The sequence below is a fragment of the Pyxicephalus adspersus genome, chromosome W (genome assembly GCF_032062135.1).
Source record: "Pyxicephalus adspersus chromosome W, UCB_Pads_2.0, whole genome shotgun sequence".
NCBI lineage: Eukaryota > Metazoa > Chordata > Amphibia > Anura > Pyxicephalidae > Pyxicephalus > Pyxicephalus adspersus.
This window is the reverse complement of record NC_092870.1, coordinates 4,992,831-5,014,227: the sequence shown is the minus strand read 5'-3', so window position 1 is coordinate 5,014,227 and position 21,397 is coordinate 4,992,831. Positions and strand designations below refer to the sequence as shown.

General features: G+C 45.5%; 1 protein-coding gene across 2 annotated transcripts in view; it reads right to left on the bottom strand.

Moving 5' to 3' along the window:
- Positions 1-21,397, bottom strand: part of LOC140342911 (rho guanine nucleotide exchange factor 9) — a 931,826-nt gene that overhangs the window by 643,234 nt on the left and 267,195 nt on the right. Inside the window, exon 7 of one of the 2 annotated variants that reach the window (XM_072429271.1) lies at positions 16,386-16,517. The exons of the other annotated variant lie outside the window; for it this stretch is intronic. Coding sequence (XP_072285372.1) covers positions 16,386-16,517 — 132 coding nt within the window. The remainder of the gene's footprint in view (positions 1-16,385; positions 16,518-21,397) is intronic. 2 annotated transcript variants of the gene reach the window in all.

Below are 21,397 nucleotides of genomic sequence, written 5' to 3'. Positions count from 1 at the left end.
GGCAGTGATGGTGAGGCCCGACCACGAGAGGGACACCCTAGAGAAAATATTCTCTCTGTTAGAGAGGGCCCAAGGGGGGCGTACCAAAGTGGTACAGCTGCGGAGCCATTTCTTCAACCGACCCCAGCGAGAGGGAGAGACCCTGATGCAATACTCTAATGCCCTACAGGAGATGCTCAATGAGATACAGAGGCGCGACCCAAAGGCCATGGGAGCCTTCCGGGAGGTGGACCCGTTACTAAGAGATCAGTTTATAGTAGGGCTCTCCAATAAGTTCTTACAGGACAAATTGCAAGAGATGACCCGGACAATGACCGACATAACCTTCTACAGCGTCTACCTAGCCGCAGTGGAGAGGGCAGACGAGCACCTACCTATGACGGCAAGAGTAGTGAATAGCACCCATGCTACAAGGGACCGGTCAGGGTCTGAAGAATCAGAGACCTTAAAGGATGTGGTCCAGGCCCTGCGGGCAGAATTAAAAGAACTTCGGCTGGAAGTGTCCCAGATGCAGGCAGGATCATCCCAGCCTCCGGAAACAGGCCCCGGGCCTCGTGCCATTCCACCCAGGATAACTCAGGTGCAGGGGCACGTCAAAAGAGGGCCTCTCTGTTGGGCTTGTCGACAGCACGGCCATATGGCCAGAAGGTGCCCGGAACAGATAGCATCCGAGCCAACGTTAAACTCCCGACCGCCGCAGTAGCTGGGCGTCCGGCATCATATGCCTAAAAGTACTTTAGGCATATGATGGAGCCAGAAGACGGAAGCGTCATCAGGCTGACGGCTGCCAGTAACAGAGAGATGGACGTCCGAGGAATAGTCTGGATGCGGGTCCGTCTGTTTGGGCAAGACGCTGGCAAGAAGGGTATCGTTCTGGTGGACCACTCGTCCCGGAAAGGAATGGACGTGACCCTGGGCATGAATGTGCTGAGAGACCTAGACCATCAACTCTATGCCAAAGAAGGGCCGAAGTATTGGCAACGGGCCACTACACACCGGCCAACTCAGAAGGTTCTACAACAGATGGTGAGGAGCTGCAGTCTGCAAAAGAGCAACATATCCGGTCTGCCCCTTGGAGACGTGAAGGTGCCACGGAGGACCCCGGTGAAGATCCCACCGCGACAAGAACAGATCCTGATGCTGCCGGTGAGGGCTGGACGACAACTGAATGGACTTGAGGTCCTGATCGAGCCCGCTTACCAGGAGGAAGTGCAGACTCGGCCACTAGTAGCCCGGGCTCTTGCCATTGTGAAGGATGGATGTGTGCCAGTACGCTGCCTTAATGTTGAAGACTGTGAGTTAACCATTCCTGGGAATACCTTGCTGGCCAAAGTCTATGGCCCTAATTCATCAAGCAGAATCGGACGATCGCTCGCGCATTCGTATTCGCGATCCGAAATCGTACGCCGTTGCGCAATTCAGCAACTGAAAAAGCTCGCGGCCGGAGCTGCGCATCTCCGGGAGCTTTACACTGGCGAGCTTGCATAGGGAACGTTATCAGCAAATTCCACCTAAAATGTACCAAGAGGTGGGGGATATGGTGGCGAGCATGTTGGAAAACCGGGTGATCCGAGAGAGTCAAAGTCCTTGGGCTGCTCCAGTAGTCTTGGTGCGGAAGAAAGATGGGAGTCTACAGTTCTGCGTGGATTATCAGAAACTGAATGCTCAGACCGTCCGGGATGCTTACCCCCTTCCACGGATTGAGGAGTCGCTGTCCGCCCTGAGCCAAGCAAAGTTCTTCTCAACTCTTGACTTGGCGAGTGGGTACTGGCAGGTGCCGGTGGCCAAGAAGGAGAGAGCGAAGACGGCTTTCATTCTACCTATGGGACTCTATGAGTTCAACCGGATGACATTCGGCCTTTCCAATGCCCCGGGAACATTCCAGCGGTTGATGGAGTACTGTCTGGGGGATTTAAACTTCGAGTCAGTATTGATATACCTGGACGATATAGTAGTGTTTGGGGCATCGTTTGAAGATCACCTCCAGAAGCTGCGACAGGTCCTAGGACGGCTACGAGACCATGGACTCAAGATCAAGCCCAAAAAGTGCCAACTGTTTCAACAGCAGATAGTATTTGGGACATATGGTCACCCATGAGGGGGTAAAGCCGTCTCCCAGCAAGGTGGAGGCCGTCCAGAAGTGGCCCCAACCAAGTACACTACGTGAGGTGTGGGCATTTGTGGGACTGGCCGGCTACTACAGGAGGTTTATACCCAAATTTGCTCTTTTGGTGGGCCCATTAAACGAGCTACTAAGAGGCACTGTGGGGGGCCCGAAGACACGTCCCATTGACTGGGGTCCCCGGCAACAAGAGGCCTTTGAAGCAGTGAAGAAGGCGCTGACTAGTGCCCCGATTCTGGCTTATGCACGGTTCGACATCCCATTCCTGCTGTACACTGACGGAAGTCTACATGGTCTGGGGGCCGTGTTATCCCAAGTCCAGGATGGACGTGAGAGAGTCATTGCCTATGGCAGCCGGTCTCTGAGAGAATCTGAGCGCAATCCGGACAACTACAGTTCCTTTAAATTGGAGTTACTGGCGCTGGTGTAGGCCATGACAGAAAGGTTCGCGGAGTACTTGACAGGTGCAGAAGTGACCGTAATGACAGACAACAACCCGTTAGCACATCTGGAGAATGCCAAACTGGGTGCACTTGAGCAGAGGTGGTTGGCTCGTCTGTCGAAGTACCAGTACCACATCAAGTTCCGGGCAGGTAGGGAGAACGGCAACGCCGATGCACTATCCCGAGTTCCTGTAGGATTGTTGACTCAGAGAGCCGATGAGGAGTTAGAGGACACTGAAACTCCTGACCTTGGTCAATTACCCATGTTCCGGGACGCGGCACATTCAAGTGGGGTGGCGTCCGGAATGTCCCTGGTGCTGGGAAAGACGTTGGCCGATTGGGAGAGAGTACAGAATGGCTGCCCCGACTTGTGGAAAATGAAAGAATGGGTTCGGACAAAGATTTGGCCACAGCCAGGAGAGCGAGCCCGTTTGGCCACAGCCAGGAGGGCCAAAAGTTGTTGAGGCAGTGGGATAAGCTGACCGTTATCCAGGGCCACCTGTACCGAAACATATACTTACAGACGGAACTACAGTACCGGCAACAGATTGTCATCCCCATGTCATTGGGACCGGAGGTCGCCAGGGAAGCCCATGAAAAGGGGGCCCATTTCGGGAGTGACAAAACGTTCAAGTGGCTCCAACGGCTGGTGTACTGCCCAGATCTGCCAGACATGGTGGCCAAGGCATGCCTTAAGTGTCGGTCCTGTGGGTTGAATAAGAGTAACGAACAGCGGGCGCCTGTCCAGGCCATCCGGACCTCAGCGCCCCTAGAACTTCTTATGATTGATTATGTGCAGATTGGATACTCCACCTCAGGACACTCGTACTGTCTAGTTATGACAGATCATTTCACAAAGTATGCGGTGGCTGTACCCACCAGAGACCAGACAGCAGAGTCTGCCGCTGAAGCGGTCTGTAAACACTTTATACAGGTGTTCGGGTGTCCACGGAGGATACATTCGGACCAGGGGGCATGTTTTCAGGGTGCTCTTATGAAAGAATTGTACCAGCTGTATGGGATCGAACGCTCCCGCACCACCCCATATCACCCCCAAGGAAACGGGGCGTGTGAACGCTTCAACCGCACCTTGCTTCAGATGCTGCGGACTCTTGAAGATAGCCAAAAGGCTTGGTGGCCCGAGTATCTACCTGAACTGATGTGGGTCTATCACAACAGGATACACCGGATACTCCCCACATATGCTCATGTTTGGGAGAGTCAGACCGGAGATTGAAGACCTCCACATGCCCGACCCAATGGAGCCACCACCGAGAAGTACCACCGCATGGGTGCAGGAGCACCGTCGCCGGCTGAGAGCGATACACAAGGTTGTTGGGGATCGCCTGGGGCAAGTGGTACACCCCAATCCAAGACCAGTGCAGAGGGATGGGTATGCCCCGGGTGATAGAGTGATGGTCAAAGCCAAACGGCCGTCTGGAAAGTTGGATGGGTGGTGGGAGGCGGTCCCATACACAGTGAAAAGGAGGGTAGACCCAGCCATCCCGGTCTATGAGGTAGAGCCAGTAGGGACTGGGGGACCCACATGGAACCTACACCGTAACATGATAAGGCGTTGTAATTTTGATGAGCCAGTATGTGTGGAGGAGATGTCTCCTCACGCCCAGGGTACAGAGGAAAGCGCTTTAGATGAAGAAGAGGACGAATGGTGGGTTGCCCCTATTCCTCCAGCAGTGGCAAGTATGCCACCCAGGGCAAGTGCTGAACGGTCAGCAGTTCTTTCCACGTCAGACGTGGCTGACACTCCCAGTGCTTCTGAACCTCCCACTCTGCGTAGGTCAACCAGGACCAATGCTGGTGTACCCCCACAGCGCTATGCACAGGACGAGTTTGTATGGGGAGGGTTGCCGAGGACGACAACCTCTAGTGGGGTGGTATGTGAGATTGAGAAACAGCACTCACTGTTCAATGTTTGTAATTAAATATAGGACTGTTGTTCTGCATTTCAGCCACAAGATGCCACTGTTTCTTAACACAGCTAAACAGGTTGCCAGTATTTGTATATTGATAGGAGGTGTGGTTGTTCTGAGAAAGAGGAAGACAGAAAACAGGAAGCAGGAAGAAGGAGAGCAAGGACTGTGTGTGAAACAGAATCCGCTCGCATCCAAGTGTCAGCGCGTCCTAGAGTCTCAGGAGCTGTGGCTGAGTGAGGCTGACCACCGTCCAAGACAGATCCTGTCCAGAGGAAAAGGATTGTTTTTCAGAAAGGCTGAAAGGAGCTGAGGAATAGAGCGCTGTCTGTCTTGCAGGACCTCATGTTTGCTGAAGAGACTTGTTGTTGTTCAGTTTAAAGACATCATTGGATCCAGAACAAGACCCGGGTCAGTAAAATCGTGCACGCACCGCAATATAGGATTGGCGCCTGAAATACCAGAGACTGAGATCAGACCTGCAGTAGCTAGTAAGTTAGGGTCTATGTGTGTGGCAGGTCATAAGAAGACGTCGCTGTATCCTAGAAAGCCCCCGGTACACGGCTTACATGGGGATGGGCTGGCAGCAAGCCAGGAGCCCACAGCTAAACAGTACCAAGATTCCAACAGAGACAAGTTCAGAATAAAGAGCGGAGGACATACACAGAATATCCGTCCACCAAACGAACTACACAAGGGCAAAACACAAGCAGATACAGATGCCAGGTTATAGGCAAAGGTCGGTCCAGGCAGTATAAACTCACAAGGTCAGAAACAGGCAGGGTCAGCAACAGTAAATCAGCTGAAAACACTCCAGCACAGATAAGCCCAGCTAATGCTTTAACAGGCACCAGTGATTGGGAGCAGAGAGGCTTTAAAGTCCCAGCAGCCAATAGCAGTGCAGGGCTGAGTCAGGAGTTGATCAGCTTCTAGAATCCCCTTCAGCTCTGCACAGCCTAACAAGGGATGCTGGGGATGCCATAAATCCATCAGGCTCCACAGCTTAAGGGAAGCAGGGGCTGCTGCAAATGGACAGAATAAACAGTGTTTTATACTGCTATGGCGCACAGCAGTCGCTGGACAGATAAGCATTTCCTAACAATTTGATTTAAATAAAGAGCAATATAGATAACCAATTATCAGAAAATTTTTTGAGCCATTGAGCCATTTTCCATTTTATATAATTCCTAAAATTTCTAAAATAACAGATAGAGCGCTAGTCATACATTGATCAAACCGATCATACAATTTCTGTACAATATTTATATTTACCAAATTATATATAATGGTAATACCTAACCAATCTATTTGAGCTTTACCTCACATTAGTAGATTGTAAAGGCTGTAAACAATCAGATTGTAATGTGGAGAAAGAGAAAGTGTCAGAACGATAGGTTGGGTCAAATAACTTTGTTAACATTTTTCTTTGAATAACTAAATTTTTAAGAAGAACTAGGTTAAAAAAATAACATGTCCGTATTCAATGACCCATTGAGACAACATAAACACCAACAGAGGAGGATGGATTCATAACATCTGAATTATTACTCCTTAAATTAAATGTACTAATAATGTTTTTTTTATATAAATTCAGGGAACAATTTAAAGCAAGAACTGAAATTAGACCATCATTTAACTGTTAACTGTATTAAGTTTTCATGCCTGCTTTAATGCCTGGAGGGAGCTGTGTTACATCAACAGCTCTTCATGGCCCTTTAAATTTCCCTGAAATCTGCAAGTGCAAACTATTTTAATAGATCCCGCGATGTCATATCCGGTGTTTACGATTCAGGCTGAACCGCAAGCTAGAAGTAATTATCATTCATACTTCGGATATGCAAAATGGAAGCACACAGCACATACGTGCACTTTAGGCAGACCAGGGAAGGTTCCCATCTGACGGCATGGCTATTTGAACCATGTTTTACAAGGAGCAAAGCATCCCATATGCTTCTGGGACCTCACCCGGAAACGCCCACCCAGGTGCATAATTATAACCATATATACATATAAACATATAACCAAGGTGGCCTACCAGCTACATATAAGGAGGATCAGGGCAGTCAGGATTCAGAAACAGGTAGAAAAGCTGTGACCCAGAGAGGATCAAACTTAAAGATCCTTGAGGTAATCTTTGAATCATGAAAAATGATATCTTTTGTTTGGATAGTTATGTTTTGAAGAGGACTTTATATGGACATGAAATTTTATGGTATTTGATACAAGTAACATAACTAAAAACCTGGAGATTTGTGAGATCTGCTAAAGAGGGAATTTTCTGCATATATATTCATGAAATTTAAATTTGTTTGTAGGTGGCCATTGCTTTGTGGTTTGTGGAATGATATATATTGTAAAGTCTGGGGATTAGCTCAGACCGCAGCCAGCAAACTTTTCACCAAAAGGGTGTAACAAACACAAGTCTTTATTGGAATAACTAAAAAAACTGCTTCTTTGTAGCAACTCAGGAAGATATAAACAATTGAGAAAATGGCTTACTTCAGCTAAGTGGTGTAAATGTCCATAGTCCATCAGAACGTCTCCACAATAAGGATGGGTTCAATCCCCAGGTTGGGGTTTCCACAGTCCATTAATCAAACAAAATCCAAATCAGAAACACCACTTCTTAGCTTGTCTTCCCCCACAACTCCATTTCCCTTTCCCGAAGAGCAACATAGCTGCCTAACATAAAAATAATCCTGAACTCCTTTCCCGACACACCAGTCTAAAAGGGCCAGCACCCATATTTAGGGAAAATGTACCTTCCATCCAGGATTTCACCCTGCGATCCTGTACATATCCCCCCCCCCTCTACCTTAACCCCGAGGAGATGGATGCACTTTGAACACTGAGGCAATGTACTCTGGAAAGGGCATCAGTGTTCTGGTGTGCCTTCCCAGGTCCGAGTTCCATCGTAAAGTTAAACTTTTATAGAGAGAGAAACCACCTTGTTACCCGTGCATTGGCTGTCTTACAGTATTTCTCCTCATCCAAGCTAGAGGATGATCAATCTGAATTTTCTCCCTAACATGTAATAGCCGAGAGAGTCTAGTGCCCACTTGACCGCCAGGCACTCCCGCTTAACTACCGTGTAATTTTTTTCAGCCCCTGTCAGTTTCCTGCTTTGACAAACTACGGGATGATCCTCTCCATCAATAACCTGGGACAGAACCGCCCCCGATCCTAGGAAGCATCAGTTTGCACCACAAATTCCCGTGAAAAATCCGGCGACACCAAACTGGGTGTCGGCACAGTGCCATTGGCGCTGTAGGCTGGCATGTTGGACAGGAAGAGCAAAACCGTTTAACCTCTTCCTTAATTCCTGGCCAGAAAAAAGTCAGTGATACGGGCGTCTGTTTTTTTCAGCCCCCAGGTGACCCCCAATACCTCATTATGCGTCATTTCCAGAATCAACCTCCTATACTGCTGGGATACAAGCAACTGTTCAATCCTTTGCTTGCGGATTCTGGTAACCCGGTACAATAAATCTCTGTTACCGCAAAATGGGGAAATCTTTCCTCAGCCCCGGGTTCTTGAGGCACTCCGTCCATTATCGTAATCTGGTCTCTGACATTCACCAAAGTAGGGTCCTTCAACTGGGCAGTACAAAATTCCCCCTTATTTACTTTTAAACCAGGATTGATGAGGCTAGAGGAAGATTCTCCCGCCATAACTTGAAATGGGAACACTCCCCCCCCTCAGAGGACTGGCCAGGCTCAGGACCAGTATTAACCCCCAACTTTTCTTTTGGGGAAACTTTTTCATCAACGTTTTCCCCGTTTCCCACCTGGTAGGGCTGTACAGGAATCTTTCCCTACCCAGTGATATAGAGAGCATCCTCCACCCACTTATTAGGCATTTTTTTCTGTTCCTCCCCCCACAAGTTCCAAAACAAAGGAAAGTGTCGCCCCAATAGCACCTCACATATCAGGTTTCCCACCACTCCCACGAGGTGAGTAACCGTGCCCCAGTTCGTGCTGATCTGGACCGGCATGGTCAGGTATGTCTTAGTATCACCACGTAAACACATTACAGGTAGAGGTTTTCCCCTAGATTTAACCTTGCCAACACCATGCTACCTGAGTCCAACAGGGCTTTGGCCGAGACCTGGCTCATCTGCACCCTGCATTCGAAACTGTCCGGGCCTGTCTCGGGAATAGCAGGACACACCCTGGGTGTAAAAAGGACCTCCTCTACGATCCTCCATACTGCATAGGTTCCTCCTGCAGGGGACATTGGGCCCTAATGTGGCCATAGGCCGAACACTGCCAGCACTGTACAGGGTCTCCTCTCCGAGGTGTGATATCTCGAGGTTGGAACTCCCACTGAAAAGACGGTGAACCTTTGGGTGTAGTCATGCAGGTTCCGATGTTCCTCCGGACAGCATTATCTCCTGGTGAGGGAGGCCTGGTTCTCCTGGTGGAGGTGGCATTTTGGGGATAGTTTGATGACAACTCCACAACGGTGTATCGCCCTGCATATTCCACCAGCTGGTCTGCTGTTTTAGGGTCCCCATGGCTTACCCATCTCTGTAACTTCTCAGGCAGGGACCGCAGAAACTTGTTGACCACAAGGCGTTCCACTATCTGGAGACTGGTCAGTGTCTCAGGCTGCAACCACTTGGTAGCCAACTGTATGAGATCATGCATCTGGGACCGGGGGGATAGATGGATGGGGTATCTCCACTTAAACACCCGCTGCGCCCTGACTGGCGTAGTAACTCCCAGACGGGCAAGGATCTCTGGTTTGAGCCGGTCATAATTTGAGGAGTCCCTTGGGGTAAGGTCATAATAGGCTTTCTGTGGCTTCCCAGCCAGGAAAGGGGCAATGAGACCAGCCTATTTATCTCGGGGTCACCCTTCCCTTTTAATAGTCCTCTCAAACGTTAATGGAAAGACTTCAACATCTGTGGGTGTCAACTTTTGGAGAAAATGGCTGTCTCCCCTCATGGCCTGGTTGCTAGAGGCAACCCTCATGGTTTCTTGCCCCTGTTAGCCGCTGATTGGCTTCAGAACTGGAAAACTACAGTAAGGCACTGACACCTATACAAAAATCATCCTTTAGTATGGGTGCTGTAGCTCAATCCAGTTACCGAGATCCTATACATTTGGTGTCTTGTGTCTAAGAACATATATTGGTAGACTGCTCTATTTTTCTGTGTGTAGATACCAGTAAAATGATGGCCTTATCCTTCTAAATACAGAAAATGTCGACGACATGTCAATAAAAGTAACACAGGGAGACTAATATAATTGTTTATAAAGTGAAATTAAGGATTCACGTTGTATAAACCAATATTTATTTTGCACTTCCAAACTCAAGATAAGCACAGTAAGACAAAACCTTACAGCAGATTCATGAAGTTGTGGTTTGATAAGTAATTCCAAAAAGGCTACTGTTCCTTCTGCAGGAGGGGCAGCTGGCTGTTCAGTTCTTGCTCTTGGCTATAGAGTCATGATTATTGAGCTGATGATCCAAAGGACACTTCATGGATAAGCAGAAAGCACTACAATACTGATGCCTTTGGCCTCGGTGAAATGTCACTCCCCATGGGGATGTGCACAGTGCACTGTGTCAGTAGCTTCTAAGAATTAGTGCAGCAGCATGTGAAATTCCAGCTACTATTTTATGCAGAAAAAAAAGCTAAAAGAAAAAAATTTACTTAGCTAGGAAGATCTGGACAGTGAAAACTTGCAACCATTTGGATATGCGCCAAATGTTTTCAGAGACCATCTGGAAAAGAGGTTTCTGTGGTCCAAACACAGACAGGACGCAGAAGGTTCCATCCGGATATAGCAAGGTGGCTAATTGAATTAGAGCAAGGCGGAGAATAGGCAACAAAGATCAACAATAAAGATCATGCCTTAGCCAACACTGCAGGGAACGCACTGCTGTACGTGAAATATTTCTTCATGGAAATCTGCTGTGTTATAGCACCCTAAAAATATACTGTGCCAAATACATTGTAATCGGTATACCTGCTTATTAAAGCAAACATCCACACAGATAATCTTGTGGATGTAACCAATACTATTCGCAGGGCCATCTCTGAACAACATATTAGGAACCTTAAAGAAGATAGACTAGAGCAGCTGAAGACCACAGAGGGTTCCACTACTGTCAGCCAAGAACAGGAAAATTAGTCAACAGTGGGCACATTTGTGCAAAGCAGCATGACTATGTTGCAAAAGCATTGCCGATTCGGATAAATATTGATCTCTGCTGTGGCATACAGATAGTAGAGTCATAATTTAGTAAGTACATAGCATCAACCCGCTCACTCCATCCTGTCTTGTGTCAATCTTTCTTAGGCATACATTATAACCCTTGTCTACCTAAGCTTGTCTTTCTTCCTAATTTACAGCCTTAAAATTAACCTATGCCCAGACTATTTTGGGCATAGGTTCATTTTGGGTTTTAGATATTCTTATCAAGCAGTAAATAATCTTTAGAGCAAGTTCCCAGGCACCACAGAGTAAATTATCCTCCTGAAGAAAAGTCCATACATCTCTAGTCCCTCTACTACCATCTTGCAGAGTATCTGCTCTGTGTTTATATTAGAAATTAGAAAGGCTGCCTACCCAAAAGACTGTTGGGGCATGCTATTTTTCTGAGCCAACCTGTACTCCAGGTCCTAATTACCTGCATGAGTTGTATAATTGTTATCCAGTCCCCTTTTGTCAGACATTTGTTTTTGCTCTTGCCCTGAAGTTTCGTTGTAGTCTGCTACCAGTCTCCTACATTCAAAAAGTCCCCAAAAACATAGATCTGGTCAATAAATTGCTGCTTTACACAAAATGGTGCCTTTGAGTTGTCTTGTCTTGCTATACCAATTCTACTTCCTCAACTTACTTTATTTAAAATCACTATGTAGATTTCTAATTCAAACAATTCATATTGTGCCTTCCTTCAACATGCTTAATCAAAAATAAAGAAAAATAAACACATACCCTGTATTGATTATTTTTTGTTAACACTTTAGCACTGAGAGCCTTTATCAGTACAGATATCAGCACGATAAGATGGTCCGATCACGCTTCTATTACTTTGAGTGCAGATTGTGAGACTACCCATTGTAGGAAATGCCATTGTCACTTGAATGACTACTTATTGAAATATACACCTACTAATTTGCCCCTCCAAGACACACTGGCAATTATTTCTGGGACAACCTACAATCTGTATCACAGGTCTCCACTTTGTGGGAAGCTCATGAAGCGGTGATCAGAGGACATTGCATAGCGGAATCCACTAAACTTAAAAAGAATAAACTTCCCATCAGCGCACACTCCTTATGAACAATTTAAACAAACTTGAGTATGCACTATACACGGCCCCTACAATTTCTCTTCTCAAGCAGGTAACGGCCATTCATCACCAACTTATTTGGACTAAGACAAGAATGGTCACTGCTGTACTTGAGACCGAAATACTATGATAAAGGGAACAAAACTGACACCTTATTGGTGCAACAAGTCTAGGACCAAACATCCAAAACAACCCCAATATCACTTCGTAACCGCTCCTGTGGGCTTAATATGACCTAAAATATTTGTTGATTAATACTCGGATTTATACACTACGTTACATAATACCCAGGCTGGAAATACCTCTAGTTTATCCACTTGTATAGTTGAATACCTTCACAATTGTGTCCTCCCAGTTCTGGGGAACTCCGTAGTGGAAGCCCTCAACAAAAGAAAGGGAGAGGAAATTTTAGCAACTATAACTAACCTCCCTCACCATAAAGCCCCCGGCCCTGATGGTTTCTCGTACAGTTTTTACAAAACATTTGCCCCCATACTGGTCTCATATTTGCCTAACCTGTACAATAGCCTTCTTGAGGGATCCCCAATCCCAAATTCAATGCTCAACTCCTATTTCAGTGTTCCCCAAACCGGGCAAGGACCTGCAAAATCCTGCCAGCTACTGTTCCAAAGCCCTTCTAAATACTGACCTAAAAATTTTCACCAGAATCCTAGCCACCCGCTTAGGGACATACTTGCCCACTATATTAGCCAAAGACCAGGTTGGGTTTATTTCGGCACGTCAGCCTGGCGATAATACCAGACGCACCATTGAGACTATAGATGCCCTTGATAAGATGGAGTGCAGTAATTCTCAGCCTTGATGCTGAAAGGACCTTCAACCGTTTAAGCTGACCCTTTATGATGCAGGTATTAAAATGGGTAGGGATATAGGGCTCCTTCTTGAATGCAATTACAGCCCTATATTCTAACCCTAAGGTGGAAGTCAAATTCCCGCAATTCTCCATTGTTTACTATTAGAAATGGTACTAGGCAAGGATGTCCCCTTACTCCATTACTCTTTGCCTTATGTATTGAGCCATTAGCGGCCACTATTTTCAGACACCCTGATATTACAGGGGTCCCCATCAAGACAAACATTTCATGATGGCACAAACATTTCACGATAGTATTGGACAAGTATGGCATCCTCTCAGGTTACAAAAATCAATTCAAACAAAGAGGAGACCCTACCAGTAAATATGCTGGATAATATAGTCCAACTTCTTAGACAACTACCCCTATAACTGGAAAACAGATTCACTAAAGTATTTGGAAATTCATCTAAACCGGACTTACCAGACACTTTATAAATGTAATTATATTCCACTTCTTCGAGAAGTTATATCCTTCTCAGGAAGTGAAAATAACTCACAATCTCTTTTTTTGGTCACATAGCCCTTATTAAGATGTTATTAAGATAACATTTTCCCAAAATTTTTATACCTGTTCTCTACTCTATCGGTGACTGTTTCTCTCAATACGCTGAGAAGACTGCAAATGGTGGTGATTGATTTCTATGGGGCTATAAGAAACACTGGCTCCCCAAAACTGTATTTTGCTCAATATGTACCTCTGGGGGCCCATGATTTTGTTAAATACTACTATCCATCCTACCCCAGACACCTGGTCGACACTGCAGTGTTAATCGTTGGACAGCGCTGGAAAAGCTTTGGCACCTTTCCATCTGAATTCCATGCTCTGGACAACTTCCTACTAGGCCCCTGAATCCTCTGTTCGCTCCCATACAGTTTTCTAGACAGATCTGGGTGCACTGTAAAAGTAGATTTAAACTGACATCAGAGGCCTCATTACTTACCACCTTTCTTTACACTCCAGAAATTCCGAATAGTACTACATGCCAAATGACCCGTCCATATCACGACAGTTTGCTCTTCAATTATAGTAAGATAGTACACCCCTGTACACAAAGACTTCTGTATTATCAAGAGATCAAACAGAAGTTTGAGGCTACTGATATTTCATTTTTACAGTTACCTACAAATCGGGCATTATGCGCAACCACCAACAAAAGATTTAGTATTCTCCCCTACCTCCTTTATATGGACGGGCCTTGCCAGAGAGGTTTGATATCGGGAATTTATCAGGTTCTCCAGGTCTGAAACATGCCTACATGCAGAAATGGGAGCAGATTTTAGGCAGAATACTACCAGAGGATATATGGAAAATTATATGGCAACAAGCCCAGAAAAGTTCTTTGTGTGCCATTTACAAAGAAAACATGTATAAAATCGCAATGCACTGGTACGTTACTTGTAGTGGGGTATATCCTTTGAAGTACCTCTGTGGTAATCTGTTGGAGATGCAACTCTGAAGTGGGTACCCTTCATCATGTTTTCTGGTTTTGACATGCATTGTCCCCTACTGGCAAATGGTAAATGAGATGCTAGAGGAATTGTTTAAAATGCCCATGCACTTGGACATAATGACCCACCTTCTGGGGCAGCCAGTTGTCAGGATCTGAACCCAGGGATGCTTCAGTGTCTGGCTGAAGCCCTGTCTACTGCGCCATGTGAGGGTTTGCCTTTTGCACTCTGTTGGATTCCTTGGACAAAGATATCTTGATATTTAGTATCATGCTGAACCTTGAACTCCTGGCCTCTCCCATGAACTTCCTATTTAAGCCATGTCTCTGAACTTCCTGTTGCCAGATTATTGTGCTCTGCCAATATCTTGCTCTTCCTGCTACTGTTACATTGCGCTCTCCAAACTGCTACCTGTGTACCGGCCCTTGGCTGCTGTTTAAACGACTACTCTTCCTCGCACTCAGTCTCCAACTTACACAATTGGCTTCCGACCTCGGCTTGTGCTTTGACTACTTTGTGTTTGCTCCTTATCTGCTACCGCTGCTTGTACATAGATCCTTGACTGCTTCCACCTGTGTCTGCTTGCTGTTTCAGCCACTGGACTCCGAGCCTGACCCCTGATCGTTACACCAGTCCATGAGCTATCCAAGCCCAACAAACGTTTAAAGGTCAATATACTAAAGGCAGCCAAATGCCTCATTGCCAAGAACTGGAAATCTGAGTTTCCCCCCACATGGGCAGTGCTGTTTAATTAAAAAGGTTCAACTTATGGAGCAGCTCACGGGAAGGTTGCATGACCGACTGGAAAAGTTTGATATAGGAGCCACAAGAGACTACTGCTCTATCCGACTACAGACCCCAGCCCCACACCTTCCCCTTTTTCTCTCCCTATTTTATTTCCTAATATTCAATCAAAACAACGAGGACCTTTTTCTACTTGGCTTATCTTATTATTGGTATCCCAGCTTAAGGTAGTTGGATGTTAAATGTTTGACTACTGTATAAAGCCAGTTTTTGTTTAACCCACTGCACAGAGAACACAACTCTACATCAAAATGTTGATTGTCAAACCATTTTCACATTGGTGTTACACATTGTTATCCTATTCTATGTTGTTTTTTCTTCTGACTCTTTTTTTTTTTTTTTTAACTGTTTTTTAAAAAAATAATAAAAATGTGTTTATGAAAAAGAATAATAAAATAAAGAAAAATAAATATGCTAGCTAAACTACATTTCACTTTCTACTACAAGCTGTTTAAACAGTAGGAATGAATGGAACACTGCATCCTGCTCACCAAGCATCGCAGGCTGTACATATTGTAGGTGTAATTAATGGGGTTCCTATCGGCCTTAATCGTGCATTGTGGAATGCTGGCATAAACATTAAGAACGTTTGTCTGATAAATACAAACACAATACCGCTGCTTTGCCAGTAATCCCACAATGTTTCCTTTATGGTCTTTAAGGTATTTGATATTACAAAGAAATATAACACATACACTGCACAGTATCTCTATAATGAATAAATAAGTACAACATGAAATATATCATTTTCATTTCTTGAAAAATTCATTATTTAAACCTGGTATATAACATGTTTTAGTGTGAAATCTTGGCTTAAAGAAGAATTTGAATTTTAAACATTTTGGAAAAATAAGATATTGTGGACTAAAAATGTCCATAAACAGTCCAAAGGGCAGTTACAAACTACTCCCTATGCTGCTTATCAATGAAACAAATAAAAGTGTTTCAATGCTCAGCAGTGACTGTTGTTCGTAATAGTTCATGTGCTTTGAGACACTTCTAGCAGAGTCTGGCAGTCAGTTGTCCAATCAACCCACTGCCTGAACAAATGGCAAGGGGGGAAAGCTAGACAGGTCCATGACAATTTGTCAAATTATCTTCACACCCCTTAAAAACTGCATTACACATACTGATAAACAATGCTATTGCATAGGATGACAGTTTCCAGTTGAAACGAATTACAAACTGTATTCAGAAAATCAAAAAACAAAAATGGTTTCAAGGACAATTACAAATGGTACATAGGCATAATATGTTGTATTTTAAACAAAATTGTTTTCAATACGCTTTGGTAATATTTCTAGTGCCACAGACATTCCTGGATAATCTTAGTGATATTCCAAAAATAATATATAAGAACTTACATATCAAGAATATACAAGAACTTACATACAGTATACATAACTTACTATCAGTCACATTTTTACAAACACATATTTAGAAGTGTTCACCTTTTTACAAAGAACCAACTGGTGATCAAATAGGAAGAATACTCTCTGCTGCTGGCGTCCATACGGCTGGTAGATCCACTGCATTTCTCCAGTGTAGATAAGTTCAGAGCTTCTGTCTAGGAGATCCTCTCCCTATTAAATGCAGATACAGGTTAATTAAAAGTAAATACATTCAGATTGCAGTCTTTCAATGCATAGTTTAATAGTAGAAAAAATGAAGTGCACCTAGAACAAATATTTTAAGGATGAAGGGAATTTTTTTTAATAATTTTTTATTGATACAACCAGTTTAATGTATTGACAACAATTACAAAAATCAACTCAAACATAAAATTGAAAAACATCCAATACACATGTCATATATTGTGCATTTGCACCATATTACCAAAGACCAGGTATCTCAGTTTTTGTGTTTAATACATAGAAAGACAAAACAAAGAAGAGAAAAGAGAGAAAGAAGAAAAGATGGGAGAGAAGGAAGGGAAAGGGGGGCGGAGAGAGTAGTATAGGCACATACAACAATGAGTAGTATAGGCACATGTCAACAATAATGTGCCACACGCACCGTTCCTATATTATCGAGAGCAAAACCATAACCAATATAAAGATGGGGGAGGAAAATTTCCACTCAAAAAGGTGAGGTATTAATGCACCGAATTCTGGAGTAGTACAATATTGCATCCGATAAAACCAAGTCTGGGTAAACTTTTCCAGTTCTTTTTGTCATCATTTCCTCCATACAGTAAATATCTAAAAATGTAAAGCACAGTATACCCCTTTAGTGTGGCAGAATTCAAAAACTGGGTCTTTTCGTTCGGAAGGAAAGTAGAGGTGTTCAAGTACTGGCAATAAGGGAGAAGAGTAAGTTGAAGAAGACTACGATTTAAAATAGTTGCGAACAGTAGCGTGGGACCTATCAAAGGGTGCCTGAACATCAAATTAGTGCAGAAGGAAGGAGCCCATGCCAAATCCTATCTTCCAGCTGCACACACAGCATCGAATTCTTATTATTGGTGCCCCAATACTGCTGATACATAACTGGATCTGGGAAAGCTATTCCCCCATCTTTTATGGGTAGTGGAGCAGTTTTATACTAATACGAGGTGTTCCAGGATACCAGACAAACCTCATAAACTCTGTTTTAAACCTAGCCAACACAGACATTGGGATTTTCACTGGAATTCTTGTAACAGATATAACAACTGTGGCATAACATTCATTTTTAAAATGTTGCATCTCCCAAACCAGGTAAAATGTCATTTGACGCCGTTTCTGGGGATCTTTTCTAATCTTATTAGGAAGAGGGATAAAATTAAGTTCTAATAATTGAGCCAAATTGGATGGTATCTGAGTCCCCAGATACTTAAGTGAGGATGTTGCCCATTTAAATGGGAAATTTGGAATTAATGCTTGTTGGGCTGCCTTCAGGGAAGTAACATTAGGTTCCTCTGATTTGTGCAGATTTATCTTATAGTTAGACAGCTCAGCAAAGCAATGGAGCTCTGATAAAAGATTTAGAAGCGTAGTAATGGGAGCCGTTACATAGAACAACAGATCATCAGCATATGGTGCTGTTTTATGTTCCACATTGCCTATCGTATTACTCTTTACATTTACATCTGACCTAATACACCTAAGCAATGGTTCCGGAGTAAGGATAACTATAATGAGGTAACTATAATAAAGGTAACAATAGTGGGGACAGGGGGCGGCCTTGCCTCGCGCCATTATTGATAGGGAACTGTTGAGACAGCTTGCCATTCACTTTGACTTGCGCAGTTGGCGTTGAGTACAGAGTCAACCTGGTTAAATGTGTCACACTTACCTCTTCCTTGCTAAAGCGCAGACGCGTCTCTCCGGTGCATATGGCCAGTTCTGACTCTGGGCGTGCCTACTTTAGGAAGCTTTATCAGCTTCGCCGGGCAATCAGGAAAAAGCCTCCCAATCATCCCTAGCTATTTAGCTAGCTCACACACTGCACTCTGTGTTTGTGCAACGTGTCTTCATTGTACCGAGCCCCTAATTCTGTTGAGCTAGTTCCTGTTCACCTGGTGCTTATTTCAGTGTTTCCTCTGTCCAGCTCCTGCTGTTTGTTCCCAGTCAATTTCCCTGTGCTGTTCCAGTGTTCCTGTCTGTCTGTGGATATCCCTGAGTCACCTGTGCCTCCTGTTGCTTCCAGCGTCTCCTGGATCCCTGGCAATTGACCCCTGGCGTGACCTGACCTCTCTTGCTTGCTGCCTGCCTCGACCCCAGCCTTCCTTGACTATCCTTCTGCTTTGTGATTTGGTACTGTGTTTTGCCCACCTTGGTGTGCCCAAGGACTGCAACCTGGTAGTAACCAGCGGCACAACATCCTCACCATTAGAGGTTCTGGAGAAGACCTGGTTACTGCTTAGACTCTGCGCCTTGTCCCTTCTCAGGGCTCACACCACCTCCGTGCAAGCCGTAGCGCCCACTAGTGGTCCTGTTCCTCCGTGCGTGACAAAATGCCTTCTTCCCATCAGTGGAGAAAAGCATGAGCAGGTTTTTGTGAGAATGTACTTATAATATAATATTTAAAGTACAGGTAGTATTATCCCAGGCTTCCCTAGAAGGCAGGAAACCACTCTGGTCAGGATAGATTAAGACATTAAAAAATCGGTGTCAACCTTTGTGCCAAAATGCTCGCAAAAAGCTTTAGGTCACAATTCAACAGTGAAATTGGCCTGTAGCTGGAACACGATTGTGGGTCCTTTTCTGGTTTCAGTAAAACCAAAATTTGTGCTGATAACGTGTCCTGCAAAGGGAGGTGGCCTTCGGAGATTGCGTTGCAGTGTCACACTTACTTCTTCCTTGCGGGAAGTTCTAACTCAGCTCTATAACTTAGCTAATTCAGTGTTTCCTCTCTCCAGCTCCTGTGTTAACCCCTAGTTATCCAGTCTGTTGGTTTCCAGTCAACTTGCCTGTGTTGTTCCAGTGTTCCTGTCTGTCTGTGGATATTCCTTTGTCATCTGTACCTCCTGTTGCTTCCAGTGTCTCCTGTGTCACTGGTGTCTGTCTCCTGGGACCCTGGTAATGGACCCCTGGCGTGTGACCTGACTTTGCTTGCTGCCTGCTTGACCCTGGCCTTTCTTGCCTATCCTTCTTCTTTGTGATTTGGTATCGTGCTTCATATTGCCCACCTGGAGAAGACCTGGTTACTGCTTAGACTCTGCGCCTTGGCCCTTCTCAGGGCTCACATTACCTCTGTGCAAGCCTTAGCGCCCCTTAGTGGCACTGTCTCTCCAAGCGTGAGAGTTTGCATGAACCATGACCGTACCCTCCCGGGCCTCAGCAGACCCCAACCAATTCTTCATCCAGAGGCTAGAAGCCCAGGAAGCTACCCAAATCTATGTCCTTCGCCAGCTTCATACCCTTACTACTCGCCTGGATCTGTTTTTGGTCGTCGCGGACGCACCTGCTCAACCTCCAGTCCAGGTCCAGTCTTCACCTGCCTCTCCAACAGCGGTTCTCTGGGGATCCCAAGACTAACCGTGGCTTCATTACCCAGTGGAATATCCATTTTGAACTACAGCCACAAAATTTTCCCTCAGACCAGGTCAAGGTGGCATATTTAATCTCCTTGCTTTCCGGAGAGGCCTTGGCATGGAGGTCGTTGCTCTGGGAACGGAAGGATCCAGTGACTAACAGCAATGAGGCCTTCCTGGCCCTCTTCAAGAGGATCTTTGACAAAGCGCCTCCTCAGCGCCTGGCGCAGTCCTTCATCTCCACCAAGGGTCACTCAATGCAGGACAGTTCGCAGTCAAATTTCGAATCCTGGCAGCTGAGCTCACTTGGAACAATGAGGCCCTGCTACCTTCTGGCAGGATCTGTTAAACCACATCAAGGATAAGTTGGCTGGTTGAGAGATCCCCTCCTCTTTGGATGACCTGATTTCCCTTGCCATCCAGATTGATATTCATTTGCAGGAAAGTTTCCAGGAGAGATCTGGCTCACGTAAGGGTTACTCACCCCGATTGCACCATCATTTCAGTGGCCTCTGGCACCTCCAGCCCCTTCTGCTTCTCCTTCTGTGGAAGAACCCACGCAATGGAGTTCACCACGTCTGTCTTCAGAAGAAAGGTCCCGGCGCTTATCTACAGGCCTCTGCATCTATTGCGGACCGAAAGGCCACTTTATTAGGCTCCACAGAGGCCGGGACTTCACCGCTTAGCATGCTATGAGGGGGGCACGCTAGGTCACTCTTCGCTACCGTCCACACAGCGCCCCCCCATAGCTATCTGGCTTTGCCACAACAATTCCACGCTGGCCCTTGAGGCCTTCATCAACTCTGGACAGCTGGAAATTTAATTTCAGCCACCCTTGTCAAGGAATGTGCTTGGCCTATGGAGCCATTACCACAGCCTCTGCGAATTTCTGAGGTGGATGGTACCCTCCTTTCATGTGGACTTATCCGCTTCCACACTAGACCCATTGAAATGTCTGTTGGTGTGCTAAATCACAAAACCACAACTTTCTCTTGTGCTTCCTCTAGCTACCTCTGCAGTCATCCTGGGCAGTCATCCTGGGCCTTCAACTACATTCCCCAGATGCCTGACTTCCAAATGCCTGACCAAGCTCACAGCAATCAGGCCTCTTGCTCTCTCCACACCTGAGGTTGCACCATCTATTCCTAGTCAATATATGGATTTCAAGGATGTCTTTTCCAAGCACAAGGCTGAGCATCTACCTCCCCATTGGTCCTATGACTGCACAATAGACCTTATTTCTAACTCCGCACCTCCAAGAGGTCGAGTATACCCCCTCAGTCTCCCTGAGACCCAGGCAATGAGCGAGTATATCAAAGAAAATCTGCAACGGGATTTATACATAAGTCCTCTTCCCCCAGCTGGGGCAGGGTTTTTCTTTGTCCAGAAAAATGATGGCCATGTATTGATTACCACGGTCTGAATGCCATCACAATAAGAACCGCTACCTTCTGGGGCTCATTCTTGAGCTTTTTGACCATCTCTGTGGTGAACAGATCTTTACCA